The following is a 25,336-nucleotide window of genomic DNA, read 5'->3' on the forward strand; positions in this document are numbered from 1 at the left end:
AAGAATTGTTCGAATGGTTTCCATTTTGAACGATGGAACCTTGAGAAACTTGTTTAAGATCTTGAGATCTAAGATTGGTCTGAACGTTCCCTCTTTTTTGGGAACTATGAACAGATTGGAGTAGAACCCCATCCCTTGTTCTCCTAATGGAACAGGATGAATCACTCCCATTTTTAACAGGTCTTCTACACAATGTAAGAATGCCTGTCTCTTTATATGGTCTGAAGACAATTGAGACCTGTGGAACCTCCCCCTTGGGGGAAGCCCCTTGAATTCCAGAAGATAACCTTGGGAGACTATTTCTAGTGCCCAAGGATCCAGAACATCTCTTGCCCAAGCCTGAGCAAAGAGAGAGAGTCTGCCCCCCACCAGATCCGGTCCCGGATCGGGGGCCAACATTTCATGCTGTCTTGGTAGCAGTGGCAGGTTTCTTGGCCTGCTTTCCCTTGTTCCAGCCTTGCATTGGTCTCCAGGCAGGCTTGGCTTGAGAAGTATTACCCTCTTGCTTAGAGGACGTAGCACTTGGGGCTGGTCCGTTTCTACGAAAGGGACGAAAATTAGGTTTATTTTTGGCCTTGAAAGACCTATCCTGAGGAAGGGCGTGGCCCTTACCCCCAGTGATATCAGAGATAATCTCTTTCAAGTCAGGGCCAAACAGCGTTTTCCCCTTGAAAGGAATGTTAAGTAGTTTGTTCTTGGAAGACGCATCCGCTGACCAAGATTTCAACCAAAGCGCTCTGCGCGCCACAATAGCAAACCCAGAATTTTTCGCCGCTAACCTAGCCAATTGCAAAGTGGCGTCTAGGGTGAAAGAATTGGCCAATTTGAGAGCACGGATTCTGTCCATAATCTCCTCATAAGGAGGAGAATCACTATCGATCGCCTTTACTAGCTCATCGAACCAGAAACACGCGGCTGTAGTGACAGGGACAATGCATGAAATTGGTTGTAGAAGGTAACCTTGCTGAACAAACATCTTTTTAAGCAAACCTTCTAATTTTTTATCCATAGGATCTTTGAAAGCACAACTATCTTCTATGGGTATAGTGGTGCGTTTGTTTAAAGTAGAAACCGCTCCCTCGACCTTGGGGACTGTCTGCCATAAGTCCTTTCTGGGGTCGACCATAGGAAACAATTTTTTAAATATGGGGGGAGGGACGAAAGGTATACCGGGCCTTTCCCATTCTTTATTTACAATGTCCGCCACCCGCTTGGGTATAGGAAAAGCTTCTGGGAGCCCCGGGACCTCTAGGAACTTGTCCATTTTACATAGTTTCTCTGGGATGATCAAATTCTCACAATCATCCAGAGTGGATAATACCTCCTTAAGCAGAGCGCGGAGATGTTCCAACTTAAATTTAAATGTAATCACATCGGGTTCAGCTTGTTGAGAAATTTTCCCTGAATCTGAAATTTCTCCCTCAGACAAAACCTCCCTGGCCCCCTCAGACTGGTGTAGGGGCATTTCAGAACCATTATCAGCGTCCCCATGCTCTTCAGTATCTAAAACAGAGCAGTCGCGCTTGCGCTGATAAGTGGGCATTTTGGCTAAAATGTTTTTGATAGAATTATCCATTACAGCCGTTAATTGTTGCATAGTAAGGAGTATTGGCGCGCTAGATGTACTAGGGGCCTCCTGAGTGGGCAAGACTGGTGTAGACGAAGGAGGGAATGATGCAGTACCATGCTTACTCCCCTCACTTGAGGAATCATCTTGGGCATCATTTTCAGTGTCACATAAATCACATCTATTTAAATGAGAAGGAACCTTGGCTTCCCCACATTCAGAACACAGTCTATCTGGTAGTTCAGACATGTTAAACAGGCATAAACTTGATAACAAAGTACAAAAAACGTTTTAAAATAAAACCGTTACTGTCACTTTAAATTTTAAACTGAACACACTTTATTACTGCAATTGCGAAAAAGTATGAAGGAATTGTTCAAAATTCACCAAAATTTCACCACAGTGTCTTAAAGCCTTAAAAGTATTGCACACCAAATTTGGAAGCTTTAACCCTTAAAATAACGGAACCGGAGCCGTTTTTATCTTTAACCCCTTTACAGTCCCTGGTATCTGCTTTGCTGAGACCCAACCAAGCCCAAAGGGGAATACGATACCAAATGACGCCTTCAGAAAGTCTTTTCTATGTATCAGAGCTCCTCACACATGCGACTGCATGTCATGCTTCTCAAAAACAAGTGCGCAATACCGGCGCGAAAATGAGGCTCTGCCTATGATTAGGGAAAGCCCCTAGAGAATAAGGTGTCTAAAACAGTGCCTGCCGATATTATTTTACAAAAATACCCAGATTAAATGATTCCTCAAGGCTAAATATGTGTATATATGAATCGATTTAGCCCAGAAATTGTCTACAGTCTTAATAAGCCCTTGTGAAGCCCTTATTTACTGTCTGAATAAAAATGGCTTACCGGATCCCATAGGGAAAATGACAGCTTCCAGCATTACATCGTCTTGTTAGAATGTGTCATACCTCAAGCAGCAAAAGACTGCTCACTGTTCCCCCAACTGAAGTTAATTCCTCTCAACAGTCCTGTGTGGAACAGCCATGGATTTTAGTAACGGTTGCTAAAATCATTTTCCTCTTACAAACAGAAATCTTCATCTCTTTTCTGTTTCAGAGTAAATAGTACATACCAGCACTATTTTAAAATAACAAACTCTTGATTGAATAAAAAAAACTACAGTTAAACACTAAAAAACTCTAAGCCATCTCCGTGGAGATGTTGCCTGTACAACGGCAAAGAGAATGACTGGGGTAGGCGGAGCCTAGGAGGGATCATGTGACCAGCTTTGCTGGGCTCTTTGCCATTTCCTGTTGGGGAAGAGAATATCCCACAAGTAAGGATGACGCCGTGGACCGGACACACCTATGTTGGAGAAATATTTACACACACACACATATATATATATATATAAAAGGGCCACAACTAACTATTCATTTCATAATTGCCTAATAAGCCGATTATTTTTTTAGCTAGATATTCTCAGTGCACCAGTATTTTAAATACTGCAGCTGCTCAGAGTGCCAGTGTGGCTTGTATCATGTTAGCAATGAACAAATTGAGTCATTACCAGATGGTACAAGCACCGCAGGATCTCCGAGCATGTGCTTGTGAAACAGCTATAGCTTTTATTAGAAGTATTTTGCTAATAGCACATGTATAATACAAAAATGCTTCTATTCAAAACCTAAATGCATCCATGTGGATTCCAATTTTGGCTGGAATGTCCCTTTAAACAAAATAAAACTACAAACTGTTTAAAAGAGGTAGAACTAGAAAGAGCTAGACTATCACTGTTTATAACATTCTGTTATTCACTGTTCCAGCACTGAAATGCAAAAATGTCCACATGAGGCTGGCTCTCTTTCTGCAAACTATGTTGCCTGCAGCAGAGAAGAGGCGCTCAGATGGTGTTGAGGTTCCTGAGATGCATAAGTAGGGTTTTGCCAATTTCACCAAGGGGGGGGTATTCATCTTTGTTAGCTCTCCACCAATGTAAAGGGGTTTCCTCTTGGCAAGGGGCCTCTCAACAAAGTAAGCCTTAAAGGGACATAATACTCATATGCTAAATCACTTGAAAGTGATTCAGCATAACTGTAAAAAGCTGACAGGATAATATCACCTGAGCATCTCTATGTAAAAAAGGAAGATATATTTTACCCCACAACTTCCTCAGCTCACCAGAGTAAGTATTCTGTAAAAATTTATCTTTCAGTTACTGACCAGTTGCAGGTTTAAAAAAAAAAAAAAAAAAGGAAGAAATGATCAGCAGCCAATCAGCATGTGTAATGCTGAGGTCATGAACTGTTTTACTGAGATGAGATTTCATAGTAAACTTCCTTAAACTGAATAGGGAAATAAGATGAAGCTCGCTCCCTTGCCTGTCCCGGGACAGGCATACTGATTTGATGCTTAATGTCCTTTACAATGGGGTGTAAATACTTTACATAGAGATGTTCAGGTGATATTTTCCAGTCCGCTTTTTACAGCTATGCTGCAGCACTTTCAATTGTTTAAACATTTGGGTATCATGGGCCTTTAACTTAATTTCTACTTAAATATCTTTATGAAAACACATGAGATAACCTGCTGTAAGGAATACAAAGTCCGCCACAAATGTTGCAAGTAAAAGCCGACTTTATTAAAAGTCTCAAGTAGATACTAGGTACATGTAAGTTCGGGAGAGAGCAGATAGGATGAGACCCTCAAGACGTTCTCATCCTATCTGCTCTCTCCCGAGCTTACATGTACCTAGTATCTACTTGAGACTTTTAATAAAGTCGGCTTTTACTTGCAACATTTGTGGCGGACTTTGTATTCCTTACAGCAGGTTATCTCATGTGTTTTCATTGGAGTTTCTTTTTTTCGAGACTGAGGAGTGTCTCTTTACCTGACTGCAAGGAGCCTCGTTATCGTCCCACACAGGGAAAAACGGCAGATACAAGGTAATCTTTTGTGTGCAAGATACCGATTGTATACTTCTTCTTAAAGTTGTCATCAGACATTTTTTATACAACTTGCTTGTTCCTTCACTGGTGGGATTGATGAGAGACTTTATATTCACATGATATTACACTAACAATATTACTAAGTTTGGGACACTTGATCTATCTGAACTGTTAATACAGCTACGTTATTTCACAAGGATAAAGTGTAATATCGATACAAAGTAATCAGAGTGTGCGAATTGTTTGATTGTCTAAATATCTTTATGCAGTGGTAAATAACCAGGTATAAGGTTTGGGGAAAGTCAGCTTTTAAAATAACAGATATATACTTATAGAGTTGAATCTGGCACATATCACAATGTATTAAAAATATTTAAAAAAAACAAAAAAAACAATTAAAAGGTCCAAAGCGCTAAGGACTATATAGCAATAATAGTACAAAGCTTTACACAGTTATCTATAAAGTACATATAATCAGCAATTAGCAAGCAATCAGCTAATAATTGTGCAAATCAATTCAAATAGCTCCCATCAATCTAGGGCTAAATGTACATATATATATATATAGGTATATAAAGATATATGGGAGAGGGGGGCATAGTGAGCTATTTGGGGGGTGGATCAGGGGGGTGGATCAGGGAGGTGGGAGGGTTGAGGAGGATCACTGCACTACAGAAAAAAATATAATAAAAATTATTATTAAAAAAAAACAACAAAAAATAAAATAAACTGCATACTGTGAATAAGCGGGGGGTGAGGAAGGGAAGAGAGCTGTTTGGGAGGGATCGGGGGTGGAAAGTGTCAGCTGGGAGGGTAATCTCTACACTAAAGCTTAAATTAACCTTACAAGCTACCTGATTAACCCCTTCACTGTCGGGAATAACAGAAGTGTGGTGCCCAGCTGCAATTAGCCGCATTCTTATTACCAAAAAAGCAATGGCAAAGTCATGTATGTCTGTTATTTCTGAACTAAGGGGATTCCAGAAAAGTGTTTACAATCATGTGTGCCTTGATTGCACAAGTGGTATGTAAATAATTTTAATGAGAAACCAAAAGTTTTTTTAAAAAGATTTTTTTTTTAATTTGATCACATTTAGTGGTGAAATGGTGGCATGAAATATACCAAATTAGGCCTAGATCAACCTTGGGTTGTCTACTTAAAAATAATTTAAAAATAAATAAATTATATATATATATATATTTTTTTTTTTTAGTTTTGATAGGTAAATAAAATATAAAAAAAACAAGGCTCTATTTCTGTTTAAATGGAGTGATAGGAAAAATTATAAAAATTCTCCGGTATTTTGGGCAAGTTCTTCTCTAAAAGTCTGGGTAGTGAAGGAGTTAAAGTAACCAATATGCATTGCAGACTCTTTGGGGAGCTTAAAAAAAGCATGCAATTAGCCGCATTCTTATTACCAAAAAAGCAATGGCAAAGTCATGTATGTCTGTTATTTCTGAACTAAGGGGATTCCAGAGAAGTGTTTACAATCATGTGTGCCTTGATTGCACAAGTGGTATGTAAATAATTTTAATGAGAAACCAAAAGTTTTTTTAAAAAGATTTTTTTTTTAATTTGATCACATTTAGTGGTGAAATGGTGGCATGAAATATACCAAATTAGGCCTAGATCAACCTTGGGTTGTCTACTTAAAAATAATTTAAAAATAAATAAATTATATATATATATATTTTTTTTTTGATAGGTAAATAAAATATAAAAAAACAAGGCTCTATTTCTGTTTAAATGGAGTGATAGGAAAAATTATAAAAATTCTCCGGTATTTTGGGCAAGTTCTTCTCTAAAAGTCTGGGTAGTGAAGGAGTTAAAGTAACCAATATGCATTGCAGACTCTTTGGGGAGCTTAAAAAAAGCATGATTTGCAGAGGTAAATTGCAGGAAAAAAGTAGACACATTAAATAAAGAATATCCACTGAATGATTTTATTTTCCAATATGCTTAATTATTTTAAAGGTTTATATTTGAGTTTAATGTCCATTTAACTAGTTCCATTTTGGTTCTTTAATGCAGACTAATTCCAGGACCCAGGAAGCCAAAACTCACGTAATATATTTTTGACTCCTAAAATTTTGGATAACTTTAAAAAAATATCTATAATCAATAACCATTGCATCATTCCTAAAAAATGTGCTAGTTTAAAACAATCTGTAATTGATTTTACACAATTTTTGTGACAAATATTTAAACATTACAATAAATCGACAACTGTATTTATTGTTCTAGGTTCACTTAATATTTTAACCCATTAAAGGGACACTATACCCAAATTTTTTCTTTCATGATTCAGATAGAGCATTCAATTTTGAGCAACTTTCTAATTTACTATTTTTATCATTTTTTCTTCATTCTCTTGCTATCTTTATTTAAAAAGCAGGAATGTGATGCATAGGAGCCAGCCCATTTTTCGTTGAGAACATGGGTTATGCTTGCTTATTGGTGGGTAAATGTAAGCCTCCAATAAGCAAGTGCTATCCATGGTGCTGAACCTAAAATGGGCTGGCTGCTAAGATTTACATTTCTACTTTTAAAATAAAGATAGCAAGCAAACAAAGAAAAATTAATAAATAGGAGTAAATTAGAAAGTTGCTTAAAATTTCATTCTGAACAATGAAAGAACAAAAATTGGGTTCAGTGTCCCTATAAGGACAAGGCCATTTTTCTATTTCCTTCCCTTAAGGACCAGGGCTATTTTTACATTTCTGCTGTGTTTGTGTTCAGCTGTAATTTTCCTCTTACTCATTTACTTTACCCACACATATTATATATAGTTTTTCTCGCCATTAAAAATGGACTTTCTAAAGATACCATCATTTAATTATATCTTATAATTTGCTAAAAAAAATAATATAAAATATGATGAAAAAATGGAAAAAACACACACTTTTTCTAACTTTGACCCCCAAAATCTGTTACAAATCTACAACCACCAAAAAACACCCATGCTAAATAGTTTCTAAATGTTGTCCTGAGTTTAGAAATACCCAATGTTTACATGTTATGTGCAAGTTATAGGGCAATAAGTACAAGTATCACTTTGCTATTTCAAAACCATTTTTTTTTTTTTAAATTAGCGATAGTTGCATTGGAACACTGGATAGAAAATTAATTTTGTTGAAGCATCTACCTATTAACGACTGAAATGTAGATTAACTTTATATAAAAAAAAATAATGCACAGAAGTTCTATAGATTAACCCCTTAAGGACCACAGCACTTTTCAATTTTCTGACTGTTTGGGACCAGGGCTATTTTTAAATTTCTGCTGTGTTTGTGTTTAGCTGTAATTTTCCTCTTACTCGTTTACTGTACCCACACATATTATATACCGTTTTTCTCGCCATTAAATGGAATTTCTAAAGATACCATTATTTTAATTACATCTTATAATTTACTATAAATTTTTTTATAAAATATGATGAAAAAATGGAAAAAAAAACACACTTTTTCTAACTTTGACCCCCAAAATCTGTTACACAGCTACAAACACCAAAAAACACCCATGCCAAATAGGTTCTAAAATTTGTCCTGAGTTTAGAAATACCCAATGTTTACATGTTCTTTGCAAGTTATAGGGCAATAAATACAAGTAGCACTTTGCAATTTCCAAACCATTTTGTTTTTCAAAATTTAGCAATAGTTACATTAGAACACTGGTATCTCTGTCATGAATCCCTGAATAACCTTTTATATATTTTTTTTTTAGTTGACAACCCAAAGTATTGATCTAAGCCCATTTTGGTATATTTCATGCCACCATTTCACTGCCAAATGCGATCAAATAAAAAAAATCGTTAATTTTTTCACAAACTTTAGGTTTCTCACTGAAATTATTTACAAACAGCTTGTGCAATTATGGCTATGTAAATGCTTCTCCGGGATCCCATTTGTTCAGAAATAGCAGACATATTTGGATTTGGCATTGCTTTTTGGTAATTAAAAGGCCGCTAAATGCCGCTGCACACCACACATGTATTATCCCCAGCAGTAAAGGGGTTAATTAGGGAGCTTGTAGGGTTAATTTTAGCTTTAGTGTAATAGACAACCCAAAGTATTGATCTAGGCCCATTTTGTTATATTTCATGCCACCATTTCACCGCCAAATGCGATCAAATAAAAAAAAATTGTTCCCTTTTCCCCAATTGTAGGTTTCTCACTGAAATTATTTACAAACAGTAAGTGCAATCATGGCACAAATGGTTGTAAATGCTTCTCTGGGATCCCCTTTGTTCAGAAATAGCAGACATATATGGCTTTAGCATTGCTTTTTGGTAATTAGAAGGCTGCTAAATGCCGCTGCGCACCACACGTGTATTATGCCCAGCAGTGAAGGGGTTAATTAGGGAGCTTGTGGGGTTAATTTTAGCTTTAGTGTAGAGATCAGCCTCCCACCTGACACATCCCACCCCCTGATCCCTCTCAAACAGCTCTCTTCCCTCCCCCCACCCCACAATTGTCCCCACCATCTTAAGTACTGGCAGAAAGTCTGCCAGTACTAAAATAAAAGGCTTTTTCTATTTATTTTTTTAATTTTTAAAAATACATACTGCTGTGTAGAATCCCCCTTAGCCCCCAACCTCCCTGATCCCCCCCAAAGAGCTCTCTAACCCTCCCCCCTCTCACTATTTCCTACCATTTTGGGTACTGGCAGCTGTCTGCCAGTACCTGCTTTTCAACAAATTGTGCCCAATTTTCTTTATCAACATTTTTTTTCTGTAGTGTAGCTGCCCCCTCTCAATACCCTACCCCCCTCCCAGATCCCCTTTCCCAACATTAATTTTCCCCATCCCTCTCCCATTACATTTTTATGCACATAATATGTGCAGATCACAGGCGCACACACACGCCCCCACCCACCGTTTGCTCCCGTGCGCACCAGCGATTGTTTCCACGCAGCTGGACGGAAGTTCGCCAGCGATGGGCCGCCCACCCGCCTCCCTGCAATTGCTCCCACCACCAACGAGCGGCACCACTGCTGGCCAATGCAGAGAGGCCCACAGAGTGACCCTCTATGCATCGACAACTCTGCACATCTATTTCTGCAGTGCCCCACTTGTGGGACATGCAGAAATAGCGAGATCTCGCTCTTTTGAGCAAGATCTTGCTCTTTTGAGCGAGATTGCGGCAGAAAGAAGCCCAGGACTGCAGCGACGTACAGGGTAGGTCGCTGGTCCTTAAGGGCAAGACGACCAACGTCGTGCAGGGTACGACGTTGGTCGTTAAGGGGTTAATACACACAAACTTGAACACCAATGAGATTGCTAATAACTCTTTATAGTAAGTACTTCTGGGCTTCAGTGGTTTACTCACCCAGGGATCACTGGAACTAAGTGCTGTTTTGAACCTATTTATACAGCCATTTTGTAATGACTGCACTCCAATAATCTCTGCACTTGCAGACCATAAAAAGAGTACAATGGCAGTTAGCATGCTCACTTCATCCATCATATCTTTGCAGTCACCTGCGGACAACAAAACAAAGGAAAGAGAGTAGACTTTTAAAATAGTTGAGTTAAACGCATATTAAAATACAAATTTAAGACGACCAGCTGGTAAAACTACATGTACATTAGAAATGTTTTATATATTTCTCGTTCTCTGGATCCACTATTAGTTAGCTATTTAAAAGGGACATGAAACCCAAAATTGTTCTTTCATGATTAAGATAGAGAATACAATTTTAAACATTCCAATTTACTTCTATTATTTAATTTGCTTCATTCTTCAGATATCCTTTGTTGAAGAAATAGCCATGCACATTGGTGAGCCAATCACACAAGGCATCTATGTGCAGCTACCAATCAGCAGCTCCGGAGCCTATTTAAATATGTTTTTCAACAATTTGATACATCATAATGTCTACATACTGTCACTGCATTATTTTGAACATGTGTTGGATTATGGGGAAGGCTATTATTTTTAAATATGGGTTCGAACCATTTGCAAACCATGTCAGACATTTTATTATATAACACTATTTCCTTTCATCTAGGTATGCTGAAATCTACAGGACATGAAAACCAATGCAAACAGTTGTAAGAACTTTAAATTGAGATATATATATAAACTTTGCTTAGAAATCATGACATATTAGTCAAGCCTCAGAGAAGAATTGCCTGGTATTTCGGGGCTGGACTGTACTGTGAAGTCAGGATCAGACTGATATGCTTCAGGAAAGTTTTTCTCTGTGAAAGGCACATGTTGAGCAAAAAGAGGCTGCTTCTTGGGTGGTAACTAGCCATAGAACAAGCTATTATGCTATTGTTCGTTTCCAGGTTGAGCGCTTCTCTCTTTTTATTTATGCAAATTATGACATTTTGGGAAGTCTCCCTAAGTGTGATGCGGGAATCCAGACGTGGACCCGTTGCTCAGTGTGCCTAGAGGGATATGGCTGCACCTCGCTGACGAGGCCCACAATAGGCCGAAACGTACGTCTGGGGTTTTGCTGTTTCTCTCGTTCAGAGAAGAATTGCCTGGTATTTCGGGGCTGGACTGTACTGTGAAGTCAGGATCAGACTGATATGCTTCAGGAAAGTTTTTCTCTGTGAAAGGCACATGTTGAGCAAAAAGAGGCTGCTTCTTGGGTGGTAACTAGCCATAGAACAAGCTATTATGCTATTGTTCGTTTCCAGGTTGAGCGCTTCTCTCTTTTTATTTATGCAAATTATGACATTTTGGGAAGTCTCCCTAAGTGTGATGCGGGAATCCAGACGTGGACCCGTTGCTCAGTGTGCCTAGAGGGATATGGCTGCACCTCGCTGACGAGGCCCACAATAGGCCGAAACGTACGTCTGGGGTTTTGCTGTTTCTCTCGTTCAGAGAAGAATTGCCTGGTATTTCGGGGCTGGACTGTACTGTGAAGTCAGGATCAGACTGATATGCTTCAGGAAAGTTTTTCTCTGTGAAAGGCACATGTTGAGCAAAAAGAGGCTGCTTCTTGGGTGGTAACTAGCCATAGAACAAGCTATTATGCTATTGTTCGTTTCCAGGTTGAGCGCTTCTCTCTTTTTATTTATGCAAATTATGACATTTTGGGAAGTCTCCCTAAGTGTGATGCGGGAATCCAGACGTGGACCCGTTGCTCAGTGTGCCTAGAGGGATATGGCTGCACCTCGCTGACGAGGCCCACAATAGGCCGAAACGTACGTCTGGGGTTTTGCTGTTTCTCTCGTTCAGAGAAGAATTGCCTGGTATTTCGGGGCTGGACTGTACTGTGAAGTCAGGATCAGACTGATATGCTTCAGGAAAGTTTTTCTCTGTGAAAGGCACATGTTGAGCAAAAAGAGGCTGCTTCTTGGGTGGTAACTAGCCATAGAACAAGCTATTATGCTATTGTTCGTTTCCAGGTTGAGCGCTTCTCTCTTTTTATTTATGCAAATTATGACATTTTGGGAAGTCTCCCTAAGTGTGATGCGGGAATCCAGACGTGGACCCGTTGCTCAGTGTGCCTAGAGGGATATGGCTGCACCTCGCTGACGAGGCCCACAATAGGCCGAAACGTACGTCTGGGGTTTTGCTGTTTCTCTCGTTCAGAGAAGAATTGCCTGGTATTTCGGGGCTGGACTGTACTGTGAAGTCAGGATCAGACTGATATGCTTCAGGAAAGTTTTTCTCTGTGAAAGGCACATGTTGAGCAAAAAGAGGCTGCTTCTTGGGTGGTAACTAGCCATAGAACAAGCTATTATGCTATTGTTCGTTTCCAGGTTGAGCGCTTCTCTCTTTTTATTTATGCAAATTATGACATTTTGGGAAGTCTCCCTAAGTGTGATGCGGGAATCCAGACGTGGACCCGTTGCTCAGTGTGCCTAGAGGGATATGGCTGCACCTCGCTGACGAGGCCCACAATAGGCCGAAACGTACGTCTGGGGTTTTGCTGTTTCTCTCGTTCAGAGAAGAATTGCCTGGTATTTCGGGGCTGGACTGTACTGTGAAGTCAGGATCAGACTGATATGCTTCAGGAAAGTTTTTCTCTGTGAAAGGCACATGTTGAGCAAAAAGAGGCTGCTTCTTGGGTGGTAACTAGCCATAGAACAAGCTATTATGCTATTGTTCGTTTCCAGGTTGAGCGCTTCTCTCTTTTTATTTATGCAAATTATGACATTTTGGGAAGTCTCCCTAAGTGTGATGCGGGAATCCAGACGTGGACCCGTTGCTCAGTGTGCCTAGAGGGATATGGCTGCACCTCGCTGACGAGGCCCACAATAGGCCGAAACGTACGTCTGGGGTTTTGCTGTTTCTCTCGTTCAGAGAAGAATTGCCTGGTATTTCGGGGCTGGACTGTACTGTGAAGTCAGGATCAGACTGATATGCTTCAGGAAAGTTTTTCTCTGTGAAAGGCACATGTTGAGCAAAAAGAGGCTGCTTCTTGGGTGGTAACTAGCCATAGAACAAGCTATTATGCTATTGTTCGTTTCCAGGTTGAGCGCTTCTCTCTTTTTATTTATGCAAATTATGACATTTTGGGAAGTCTCCCTAAGTGTGATGCGGGAATCCAGACGTGGACCCGTTGCTCAGTGTGCCTAGAGGGATATGGCTGCACCTCGCTGACGAGGCCCACAATAGGCCGAAACGTACGTCTGGGGTTTTGCTGTTTCTCTCGTTCAGAGAAGAATTGCCTGGTATTTCGGGGCTGGACTGTACTGTGAAGTCAGGATCAGACTGATATGCTTCAGGAAAGTTTTTCTCTGTGAAAGGCACATGTTGAGCAAAAAGAGGCTGCTTCTTGGGTGGTAACTAGCCATAGAACAAGCTATTATGCTATTGTTCGTTTCCAGGTTGAGCGCTTCTCTCTTTTTATTTATGCAAATTATGACATTTTGGGAAGTCTCCCTAAGTGTGATGCGGGAATCCAGACGTGGACCCGTTGCTCAGTGTGCCTAGAGGGATATGGCTGCACCTCGCTGACGAGGCCCACAATAGGCCGAAACGTACGTCTGGGGTTTTGCTGTTTCTCTCGTTCAGAGAAGAATTGCCTGGTATTTCGGGGCTGGACTGTACTGTGAAGTCAGGATCAGACTGATATGCTTCAGGAAAGTTTTTCTCTGTGAAAGGCACATGTTGAGCAAAAAGAGGCTGCTTCTTGGGTGGTAACTAGCCATAGAACAAGCTATTATGCTATTGTTCGTTTCCAGGTTGAGCGCTTCTCTCTTTTTATTTATGCAAATTATGACATTTTGGGAAGTCTCCCTAAGTGTGATGCGGGAATCCAGACGTGGACCCGTTGCTCAGTGTGCCTAGAGGGATATGGCTGCACCTCGCTGACGAGGCCCACAATAGGCCGAAACGTACGTCTGGGGTTTTGCTGTTTCTCTCGTTCAGAGAAGAATTGCCTGGTATTTCGGGGCTGGACTGTACTGTGAAGTCAGGATCAGACTGATATGCTTCAGGAAAGTTTTTCTCTGTGAAAGGCACATGTTGAGCAAAAAGAGGCTGCTTCTTGGGTGGTAACTAGCCATAGAACAAGCTATTATGCTATTGTTCGTTTCCAGGTTGAGCGCTTCTCTCTTTTTATTTATGCAAATTATGACATTTTGGGAAGTCTCCCTAAGTGTGATGCGGGAATCCAGACGTGGACCCGTTGCTCAGTGTGCCTAGAGGGATATGGCTGCACCTCGCTGACGAGGCCCACAATAGGCCGAAACGTACGTCTGGGGTTTTGCTGTTTCTCTCGTTCAGAGAAGAATTGCCTGGTATTTCGGGGCTGGACTGTACTGTGAAGTCAGGATCAGACTGATATGCTTCAGGAAAGTTTTTCTCTGTGAAAGGCACATGTTGAGCAAAAAGAGGCTGCTTCTTGGGTGGTAACTAGCCATAGAACAAGCTATTATGCTATTGTTCGTTTCCAGGTTGAGCGCTTCTCTCTTTTTATTTATGCAAATTATGACATTTTGGGAAGTCTCCCTAAGTGTGATGCGGGAATCCAGACGTGGACCCGTTGCTCAGTGTGCCTAGAGGGATATGGCTGCACCTCGCTGACGAGGCCCACAATAGGCCGAAACGTACGTCTGGGGTTTTGCTGTTTCTCTCGTTCAGAGAAGAATTGCCTGGTATTTCGGGGCTGGACTGTACTGTGAAGTCAGGATCAGACTGATATGCTTCAGGAAAGTTTTTCTCTGTGAAAGGCACATGTTGAGCAAAAAGAGGCTGCTTCTTGGGTGGTAACTAGCCATAGAACAAGCTATTATGCTATTGTTCGTTTCCACGTTGAGCGCTTCTCTCTTTTTATTTATGCAAATTATGACATTTTGGGAAGTCTCCCTAAGTGTGATGCGGGAATCCAGACGTGGACCCGTTGCTCAGTGTGCCTAGAGGGATATGGCTGCACCTCGCTGACGAGGCCCACAATAGGCCGAAACGTACGTCTGGGGTTTTGCTGTTTCTCTCGTTCAGAGAAGAATTGCCTGGTATTTCGGGGCTGGACTGTACTGTGAAGTCAGGATCAGACTGATATGCTTCAGGAAAGTTTTTCTCTGTGAAAGGCACATGTTGAGCAAAAAGAGGCTGCTTCTTGGGTGGTAACTAGCCATAGAACAAGCTATTATGCTATTGTTCGTTTCCAGGTTGAGCGCTTCTCTCTTTTTATTTATGCAAATTATGACATTTTGGGAAGTCTCCCTAAGTGTGATGCGGGAATCCAGACGTGGACCCGTTGCTCAGTGTGCCTAGAGGGATATGGCTGCACCTCGCTGACGAGGCCCACAATAGGCCGAAACGTACGTCTGGGGTTTTGCTGTTTCTCTCGTTCAGAGAAGAATTGCCTGGTATTTCGGGGCTGGACTGTACTGTGAAGTCAGGATCAGACTGATATGCTTCAGGAAAGTTTTTCTCTGTGAAAGGCACATGTTGAGCAAAAAGAGGCTGCTTCTTGGGTGGTAACTAGCCATAGAACAAGCTATTATGCTATTGTTCGTTTCCAGGTTGAGCGCTTCTCTCTTTTTATTTATGCTAATTTATTCATAGTCTGCATTTTTTGTGCCATTTAAAGGAATAAAGTCATTTTTTTATATATGCATAAAATATATCAGGTGAATTTACATCATTTGTATGTTAATATGATCTCCTTAGCTTTGGCCAATTAGACTTAGATATAAATGAGCCTGCACTGATCAAGTAAGTACTATGATGCAGGGTCAAGGTTCTAAAGTCTTTAGGATGCACTCCAGTCTCTCTGGGGACAGTGAAAACCCACACTTGTAAAAGGTTAATTTGATCAAAAAAAGGGCAAAATACTATGCATTAACTAAATATTTTATAGGGATATAAATTTTGAATTTAATTTCTGTAACTAATATGAATAATGAATATTACATGGAAAACAAAACACAATAGGAAAGAATAATAGAATTAGTTATTAACCTGTGCATAAGATCTACATACGCCACCAATTTCTAAATAAATGCTAAATTACAATATGAGAGGCGTCTAATTTTAGAGGTTACTCTAGCACACTGGTTTTCAAACCTGTCCTCAGGTGTCCCCAACAGGTCAGGTTTTCAAGATCACCTTGGATGAGAGCAGGTAAAATAACTATGTTTACTAATCAGCTGATTATTTCACCTGTGCTCTAGTTCAAATACCCTCAAAATGTGGCCTGTTAGGGAGGTCTGAGGACAGGTTTGAAAACCAGGGCTCTAGTAAAACTAGTAATTTTGTTACATTTTAACTACAGATTTATAGAATATTTTCTAAAATAAGCTTCTTCTATTATGATACATCTGTGTACTAATGGTCTTCATTTTTTTATATAAAATTCAGAACACATAAGATTTTCATCAAATGATTTACTGATCATATGGTTTAATTACTTCCTAAAATCCAACTTGTTTATTCTTTATAAAACAGATCTGTCAATCACTACATGCAAATAGTTTTTTTTTGTTATGCTGAACAATTTATTCAGATTTGTCCTCAACTACAGGATGCAGACTGATTACAAAATGCTTTAGAAAAACAACAGCTACTTTACAGTCTTTTCCATAAGTGTTGGATTATATCAGATTTTTTCCCCACAACTCATTCATCCTATAATCTCTCTACTGTAACTTAACCAAAGTACTTGGCTATAACACCTTATTTAACAATGTCACTCTTTTTACCTGGCTGAGAATATTCCAAGATGGAGGCTAAAGTGCTACGAATCAGATCAGTCCACTTCTTTTGAGTTTTTTCAGTTTTTGCCAATGGAGATGTGACAATAGTCTTAATCCCCTGCAGGGAGGCACTGACGGGAAGGGGCACTTGGTTATCTGGGGACTTGATGGCTGTCTCTTTGAGAACTCTTGTGATTAGATAGAGAATTGTAGGCAAAATGGTCATACATCCTGAAAAGAAATATCAGTTCAAAGATGGTTATACCTGTGGAACATTTTTTTTACATTTCAAAAAACAACTTTACTAGCCATCTTCTCTCAAGTTAAAATATAGCAGAACTTTACAAATTCTAGAAGCCAGGGACTTTTAAACCCTACTAATCTATCCTACAGATAAATAGGTAGATAATTTGATACGTAGCTAGATAGGACAGATAGTATATATAGATACGTTATATACAGTAGATAGACAAGATAGCATTACATAGATAAGGTTGATACATTTTTCTTCACGATTCAGATAGAGCATACAATAAAAAAAAAAAATGTTCTAATTTACTTCTATTATCAAATTTTCTGTTTTCTTGGTATCCATTGTTGAAAAGCAGAAAGGTCAGGAGTGTGCATAGGTCTGCTGCACTATATGGCATCAGTTTTGCAAGAATGTTATACATTGGCAGGAACACTAGATGGCAGCACTATTTCATGTCATGTAGTGCTCCAGACATGCTACCTACATATATATTCAACAAAGAATAACATAAAAACAAAGCAAATTTGATAAAAGAAAATTTAAATTGTATGCTCTATCTGCATCATGAAAAATTTAAATAAAAAAGAAATAAAATAAAAATAAAAAGTAAAAATGAATAAAGAAAATTCTGCAAATCACTGCTTGACAAATCGTACAGGCCAGAGAGCCCTGACTCCTAGATTCTTAATATTGGCTTCAAATGTTTTTAATTATTCTGTAATTATAAACCACTCTTTTCTGGTTCCTAAACATTTTTGTTGGCTCTTAAAATTGCTTTGCTTTTTGTATGGTATCTAGCTGCAATTAAGCATTGCATTAAAAAAAAAAATAATACAACATAAATGCTTTTAAAGCATTTACAACAGTCATTTTGTTAACATCAATTGCATTGTTAGGCAGGTCAGAGTCATAGTTCTTTCTCTTCAACTTTCATGGTTAATATAATGCGCACAATTTTAAAAATGTATTAATTTTAGTTCTATTGTCAAATTTACTTCATTTCTTGGTATGACTGGTCGAAGAGCATACATGGGTATGCTCAGGTGTATGACTTGGGGCCTACCTAGGTATGCTCTACCAAGTATACCAGGAGAACAAAATACATTTCAAAATAAAAGTAAATTGTAAATGTCTTTTTTTTTATTGCATTCTCCAGGTGAATTTTAAAAGTATGAAAGTTTAAGACATTTATTTTCAGAGTTAAGAAAAACTAAGCAAAAAAATGGAACTACTTTACAAAATTATTTTGCTTCACATAGCTCAGAATTTTATGAGGATTTACATTCTGAGTTGGTTGTGCCTTTTACAGCAAAACAAATTCACAGCTAAAAATTCACGGGAATACAATATCATTTTAAATGCAGATTTCAGCTTTTATTTATTTTGCACTGCGGAATCTGTTGGTGCTCTACAAATAACCGATAATAATAATAATATTTGTGTAATTTAGTAACACAGGTTCCGTTACTGTATAGTGTGAAACATTTACCTGCTGGTGAACATAGCGGCGGGAGCTCAGCAAGGATTGCCACAGTAGATGCCACCAAGCGTGCACTGTCTTCTGACAGCTGTTGTGTTTTGGAAACCATGTGGCTTGGAGAGTCTGTCATCTTGGCGCTTAACTGCGGCATATGTCGTACTAAGATGATTAGGAGGAGCTCCAAGGCAGCAAACACTAAAGATTTTCCAGGTATTAGACCGCCACTTTCCTCCCCTTCTCCTAAATGTATTTGTGTCTCTTTTTCACTAGAGTCATCTTTAACTGAACAAGAAAAAGAAAATATGTATCACATACCTATATGGCACCAAAATCATCTTCACTGGTAATGCGGATAATAACTGTATGGGGATTAAGGCAAATAAAAACAAAAGAAATAAAAGTCACTTCTCATGTAAGCTAACCACCAAGATATGAGTGCACATTTGTGAGTGAAGACAGTGAAGGTGCTTTATGTATGGTCAACCAATCGTAAAGGGATATAAAACCCAAAATTTTAAGCTTAAGAGCCGGCCCATTTCTAGAGCACTATATATCAGCAGGTTTGCAAGAATCATATCCATTTACAAGAGCACTAGATGGCAGCATTATCCCCTGTCACATAGTGCTCCAGATGCCTACCTAGGTATCACTTAAAGGGACAGTAAAGTCACAAAAAACCTTTCATGATTAAAATAGGGCATGTAATTTTAAACAACTTTCCAATTTACTTTTATTACCAATTTTGCTTTGTTCTCTTGGTATTCTTAGTTAAAAGCTAAATCTAGGAGGTTCATGTGCTAATTTCTTAGCCCTTGAAGACTGCCTCTAATCGGAAAGCATTTTGACAGTTTTTCACCACTAGAGGGCGTTAGTTCATGTGTTTCATATAGATAACATTGAGCTCCGGCACGTGAAGCTCCTAAGACCAAGCACTGATTGGCTAAAAATGCATGTCTGTCAAAAGAACTGAAATAAGGGGGCAGTTTGCAAAGGCTTAGATACAAGGTAATCACAGAGGTAAAAAGTATATTATTGTAACTGTGTTGGTTAAGCAAAATTGGGGAATGGGTAATAAAGGGATTATCTACCTTTTTAAACAACAAAAATTCTGGTGTTTACTGTCCCTTTAAACAAAGAATATCATGGGAACTAAGCAAATTTCATAATGGAAGTCAATTGGAAGCTTTTTTTAAAAAAAAATTGTATGCTCTGTCTGAATCCCAAAAGCATTTTTTGGGTTTCCTATTCCTTAAAGGGATAGTAAACTCAATTTTTTTCTTTCATGATTCAGATAGAGCATGCAATTTTAAACAACATTCCAATTTACTTCTATTATCTAATTTGATTCATTATTTAGATATCCTTTATTGAAGAAATAATGTATATGGGTGAGCCAATCACAGGAGGCATCTATGTGCAGCCACCAATCAGCAGCTACTTAAGCCTATCTAGATATGCTTTTCAGCAAAGGATATCAAGAGAATAAAGCAAAATAGATAATACAAGTAAATTAAAAAGTTGTTTAAAATCGCATGCTCTTTCTAAATCGTGAAAGAAAAAAACATAATTTATGTAAGAACTTACCTGATAAATTCATTTCTTTCATATTGGCAAGAGTCCATGAGCTAGTGACGTATGGGATATACAATCCTACCAGGAGGGGCAAAGTTTCCCAAACCTCAAAATGCCTATAAATACACCCCTCACCACACCCAAAATTCAGTTTAACGAATATCCAAGTAGTGGGGTGAAAAAGAAAGGAGTAAAAAGCATCAACAAAGGAATCTGGAAATAATTGTGCTTTATACAAAAAAATCATAACCACCATAAAAAAGGGTGGGCCTCATGGACTCTTGCCAATATGAAATAAATGAATTTATCAGGTAAGTTCTTACATAAATTATGTTTTCTTTCATGTAATTAGCAAGAGTCCATGAGCTAGTGACGTATGGGATATCAAATACCCAAGATGTGGAACTCCACGCAAGAGTCACTAGAGAGGGAGGGATAAAAATAAACAGCCATACGCTGAAAAATTAATCCACAACCCAAAATATAAAAGTTATTCTCATAAAGAAAAGAAAAACTTAAAACATCAGCAGAAGGATCAAACTGGAACAGCTGCCTGAAGAACTTTTCTACCAAAAACTGCTTCAGAAGAAGCAAATACATCAAAACGGTAGAATTTAGTAAATGTATGCGAAGAGGACCAAGTTGACGCTTTGCAAATCTGATCAACTGAAGCTTCATTCTTAAAAGCCCACGAAGTGGAGACTGATCTAGGATAATGAGCTGTAATTCTCTGAGGTGGGGCCTGACCCGACTCTAAATAAGCTTGAAGAATCAAAAGCTTTAACCAAGAAGCCAAGGAAATAGCAGAAGCCTTCTGACCTTTCCTAGAACCAGAGAATATAACAAATAGCCTAGAAGTCTTTCTGAAATCTTTAGTAGCTTCAACATAATATTTCAAAGCTCTCACCACATCCAAAGAATGTAAGGATTTTTTCAAAGAATTCTTAGGATTAGGACACAAGGAAGGGACAACAATTTCTCTACTAATGTTGTTAGAATTCACAACCTTAGGTAAGAACTTAAATTAAGTCTGCAAAACTGCCTTATCCTGATGAAAAATCAGAAAAGGAGATGCACAAGAAAGAGCAGAAAGCTCAGAAACTCTTCTAGCAGTAGAGATGGCCAAAAGGAACAACACTTTCCAAGAAAGTAGTTTAATGTCCAAAGAGTGCATAGGCTCAAATGGAGGAGCCTGTAACGCCCTCAAAACCAAATTAAGACTCAAAGGAGGAGAAATTGATTTAATGACAGGCTTAATATGAACTAAAGCCTGTACAAAACAGTGAATATCAGGAAGAGTAGCAATCTTTCTGTGAAATAAAACAGAAAGAGCAGAAATTTGTCCCTTCAAAGTACTTGCAGACAAACCTTTATCCAAACCATCCTGAAGAAACAGTAAAATTCTAGGAATTCTAAAAGAAAGCCAAGAGAATTTATGAGAAGAACACCATGAAATGTAAGTCTTCCAAACTCGAAAATAAATCTTCCTAGAGACAGATTTACGAGATTGTAACATAGTATTAATTACTGAGTCAGAGAAACCTCTGAGACTTAGTACTAAGCGTTCAATTTCCATACCTTCAAATTTAATGATTTGAGATCCTGATGGAAAAACGGACCTTGAGACAGTAGGTCCGGCCTTAACGGAAGTGGCTAAGGTTGGCAACTGGACATCCGAACAAGATCCGCATACCAAAACCTGTGGAGCCATGCTGGAGCCACCAGCAACACAAATGATTGTTCCATGATGATTTTGGAGATCACTCTTGGAAGAAGAACTAGAGGCGGGAAGATATAAACAGGTTGATAACACCAAGGAAGTGTCAGCGCATCCACTGCTTCCGCCTGAGAATCCATGGACCTGGACAGGTATCTGGGAAGTTTCTTGTTTAAATGAGAAGCCATCAGATCTATTTCTGGAAGACCCCACATCTGAACAATCTGAGAAAACACATCCGGATGGAGAGACCACTCCCCTGGATGTAAAGTCTGACGGCTGAGATAATCCGCCTCCCAATTGTCTACACCTGGGATATGAACTGCAGAAATTAGACAGGAGCTGGATTCCGCCCAAACAAGTATCTAGCTTGGGGACTGTGAGTCCCACCCTGATGATTGACGTAAGCCACCGTTGTAATATTGTCTGTCTGAAAACAAATGAACGGTTCTCTCTTCAACAGAGGCCATAACTGAAGAGCTCTGAGAATTGCACGGAGTTCTAAAATATTGATTGGTAATCTCGCCTCTTGAGATTTCCAAACCCATTGTGCTGTCAGAGATCCCCAAACAGCTCCCCAACCTGAAAGACTCGCATCTGTTGTGATCACAGTCCAGGTTGGCCGAACAAAAGAGGCCCCTTGAACTAAACGCTGGTGATTTAACCACCACGTCAGAGAGTGTCGAACATTGGGATTTAAGGATATTAATTGTGATATATTTGTATTATCCCGGCACCATCAGCATACAAAGCTGGAAAGGTCTCATGTGAAAAAGAGCAAAAGGAATCGCGTCCGATGCTGCAGTCATGAGGCCTAAAACTTCCATGCACTTAGCCACTGAAGGGAATGACTGAGACTGAAGGTGCCGACATGCTGCAACCAATTTCAAACGTCTCTTGTCTGTTAGAGACAGAGTCATGGACACTGAATCTAAAAGGAAACCTAAAAAGGTGACCCTTGTCTGAGGAATCAAGAACCTTTTTGGTAAATTGATCCTCCAACTATCTTTTCGAAGAAACAACATTAGTTGATTTGTGTGAGATTCTGCAGAACGTAAAGACTGAGCTAGTACCAAGATATCGTCCAAATAAGGAAACACCGCAATACCCTGTTCTCTGATTACAGAGAGTAGGGCACCCAGAACCTTTGAAAAGATTCTTGGAGGTGTTGCTAGGCCAAATGGAAGAGCAACAAATTGGTAATGCTTGTCTAGAAAAGAGAATCTCAGGAACTGATAATGTTCTGGATGAATCAGAATATGAAGGTAAGCATCCTGCAAGTCTATTGTAGACATATAATGTCCTTGCTGAACAAAAGGCAGAATAGTCCTTATAGTCACCATCTTGAAAGTTGGTACTCTTACATAACGATTCAAAATTTTCAGATCCAGAACTGGTCTGAATGAATTTTCTTTCTTTGGGACAATGAATAGATTTTAATAAAACCCCAGACCTTGTTCCTGAAAAGGAACCTGCATGATTACCCCTGAAACCTCCAGGTCTGAAACGCACTTCAGGAAAGCCTGAGCTTTTACTGGATTTACTGGGATGTGTGAGAGAAAAAATCTTCTCACAGGAGGTCTTACTCTGAATCCTATTTGGTACCCCTGAGAGACAATGCTCTGAATACATTGATTTGGACAGAATTTGCCCAAACATCCTTGAAAAACCTTAATCTGCCCCCTACCAGCTGAGCTGGAATGAGGGTCGCAGCTTCATGCGGACTTAGAGGCTTTTGTTCCTTATTTTGATGAAAGGAATGAAAACGATTAGAAGCCTTAGATTTACCCTTAGGTTTTTTTATCCTGAGGCAAAAAAACTCCCTACCCCCCAGTAACAGTTGAAATAATAGAATCCAACTGAGAACCAAATAAATTATTACCTTGGAAAGAAAGAGATAGTAATCTAGACTTAGATGTCATATCAGCATTCCAAGATTTAAGCCACAAAGCTCTTCTAGCCAAAATAGCTAAAGACATGGATCTAACATCAATTTTGATAATATCAAAAATTGCATCACAAATAAAAAGATTAGCATGTTTTAGTAAACGAACAATGCTATATAAGTCAGAATCCAATTCTTGTTGCGCTAAATTTTCCAACCAAAAAGTTGAAGCAGCTGCAACATCAGCCAAAGAAATTGCAGGCCTAAGAAGATGACCTGAATATAAATAGGCTTTCCTTAGATAAGATTAAAGCTTCCTATCTAAAGGATCTTTAAAGGAAGTACTATCTTCCATAGGAATAGTGGTTCGTTTAGCAAGAGTAGAAATAGCCCCATCAACTTTGGGGATCTTTTCCCAAAACTCTATTGAAATTGCTGGTAAAGGATACAATTTTTTAAACCTTGCAGAAGGATTAAAAGGAGTACCCGGCTTATTCCATTCCTTAGAAATCATATCAGAAACAGCATCAGGAATAGGAAAAACCACAGGAGGTTTAAAAACAGAATTTAAACGTTTACTGGTTTTAATATCAAGGACTAGTTTCCTCAATATCCAAAGTAATTAATACTTCTTTTAACAAAAAACGCACATACTCCATTTTAAATAAATAAGTAGATTTGTCAGTGTCAATATCTGAGGAAGGATCTTCTGAATCAGATAGATCCTCATCAGAGGTGGATAAATCATTATGTTGTCGGTCATTTGAAATTTCATCAACTTTATGAGAAGTTTTAAAAGACCTCTTATGCTTATTAGAAGGTGGAAATGCAGACAAAGCCTTCTGAATAGAATCAGTAACAAATTCTTTAAAATTCATAGGTATATCATGTACATTAGAAGTTGAAGGAACTGCAACCGGCAATGTACTATTACTGATGGACACACTATCTGCATGTAAAAGTTTATCATGGCAACTAATACAAATGACATTAGGAGATATAATCTCCACAATTTTACAACAAATGCACTTAGCTTTGGTAGAACCGATATCAGGCAGCAAAGTTCCAACAGATACTTCTGAGGCAGGATCAGATTGAGACATCTTGCAGAATGTAAAAGAAAAAACAACATATAAAGCAAAATTATCAATTTCCTTATATGACAGTTTCAGGAATGGGGAAAAATGCAAATAGCATAGCCCTCTGACATAGAAAAAGGCAAGAGGCAAACCGCAATGGGGCAAATAAATAATGAAAAAAGTTTGGCGGCAAGTATGACGCACAACGTAACTTAAAAAAAATTTTTGGCGCCAACCATGTCCGGAAATGACACACTCGCGTCACTAACGACGCAACCCTGTGTGAAAACTCTGCGTCAATTACGACGCCGGAAATTACAAACTTGCGTCAACGGACGTGCCTTTCGCGCCAAAAAATTCTCGAGCCAAGAATGACGCAATAAAGAGTAGCATTTGGCGCACCCGTGAGCCTAAGTCAGCCCGCAATTTGAAACAAAGTAGTCAATTGAAAAAAAGACTATACCCCAGGTAAGAAAAAAATATTTCTTAATATTAATTTTCCACAAATATGAAACTGACAATCTGCAAAAGGAAAGACATGAACCTGACTCATGGCAAATATAAGTACAATACATATATTTAGAACTTTATATAAATGCATAAAGTGCCAAAACCATAGCTGAGGTGTCTTAAGTAATAAAAACATACTTACCCAAAGACACCCATCCACATATAGCAGATAGCCAAACCAGTACTGAAACAGTTATCAGTAGAGGTAATGGTATATGAGAGTATATTGTCGATCTGAAAAAGGAGGTAGGAGATGAA

The 25,336-nt window shown here is 38.9% G+C and overlaps 1 protein-coding gene across 1 annotated transcript in view; it reads right to left on the bottom strand.

Annotated features, from left to right (window-relative positions):
- Positions 1-25,336, bottom strand: part of HEATR5B (HEAT repeat containing 5B) — a 261,254-nt gene that overhangs the window by 60,153 nt on the left and 175,765 nt on the right. Inside the window, exons 32-34 of the mRNA XM_053711883.1 lie at positions 18,325-18,597; positions 16,589-16,813; positions 9,804-9,955 (exon numbers count right to left, since the gene is read on the bottom strand). Of these exons, the coding sequence (XP_053567858.1) occupies positions 9,804-9,955; positions 16,589-16,813; positions 18,325-18,597 (650 nt within the window). The remainder of the gene's footprint in view (positions 1-9,803; positions 9,956-16,588; positions 16,814-18,324; positions 18,598-25,336) is intronic.

This window comes from Bombina bombina, chromosome 4 (assembly GCF_027579735.1).
Source record: "Bombina bombina isolate aBomBom1 chromosome 4, aBomBom1.pri, whole genome shotgun sequence".
Taxonomy (NCBI): domain Eukaryota; kingdom Metazoa; phylum Chordata; class Amphibia; order Anura; family Bombinatoridae; genus Bombina; species Bombina bombina.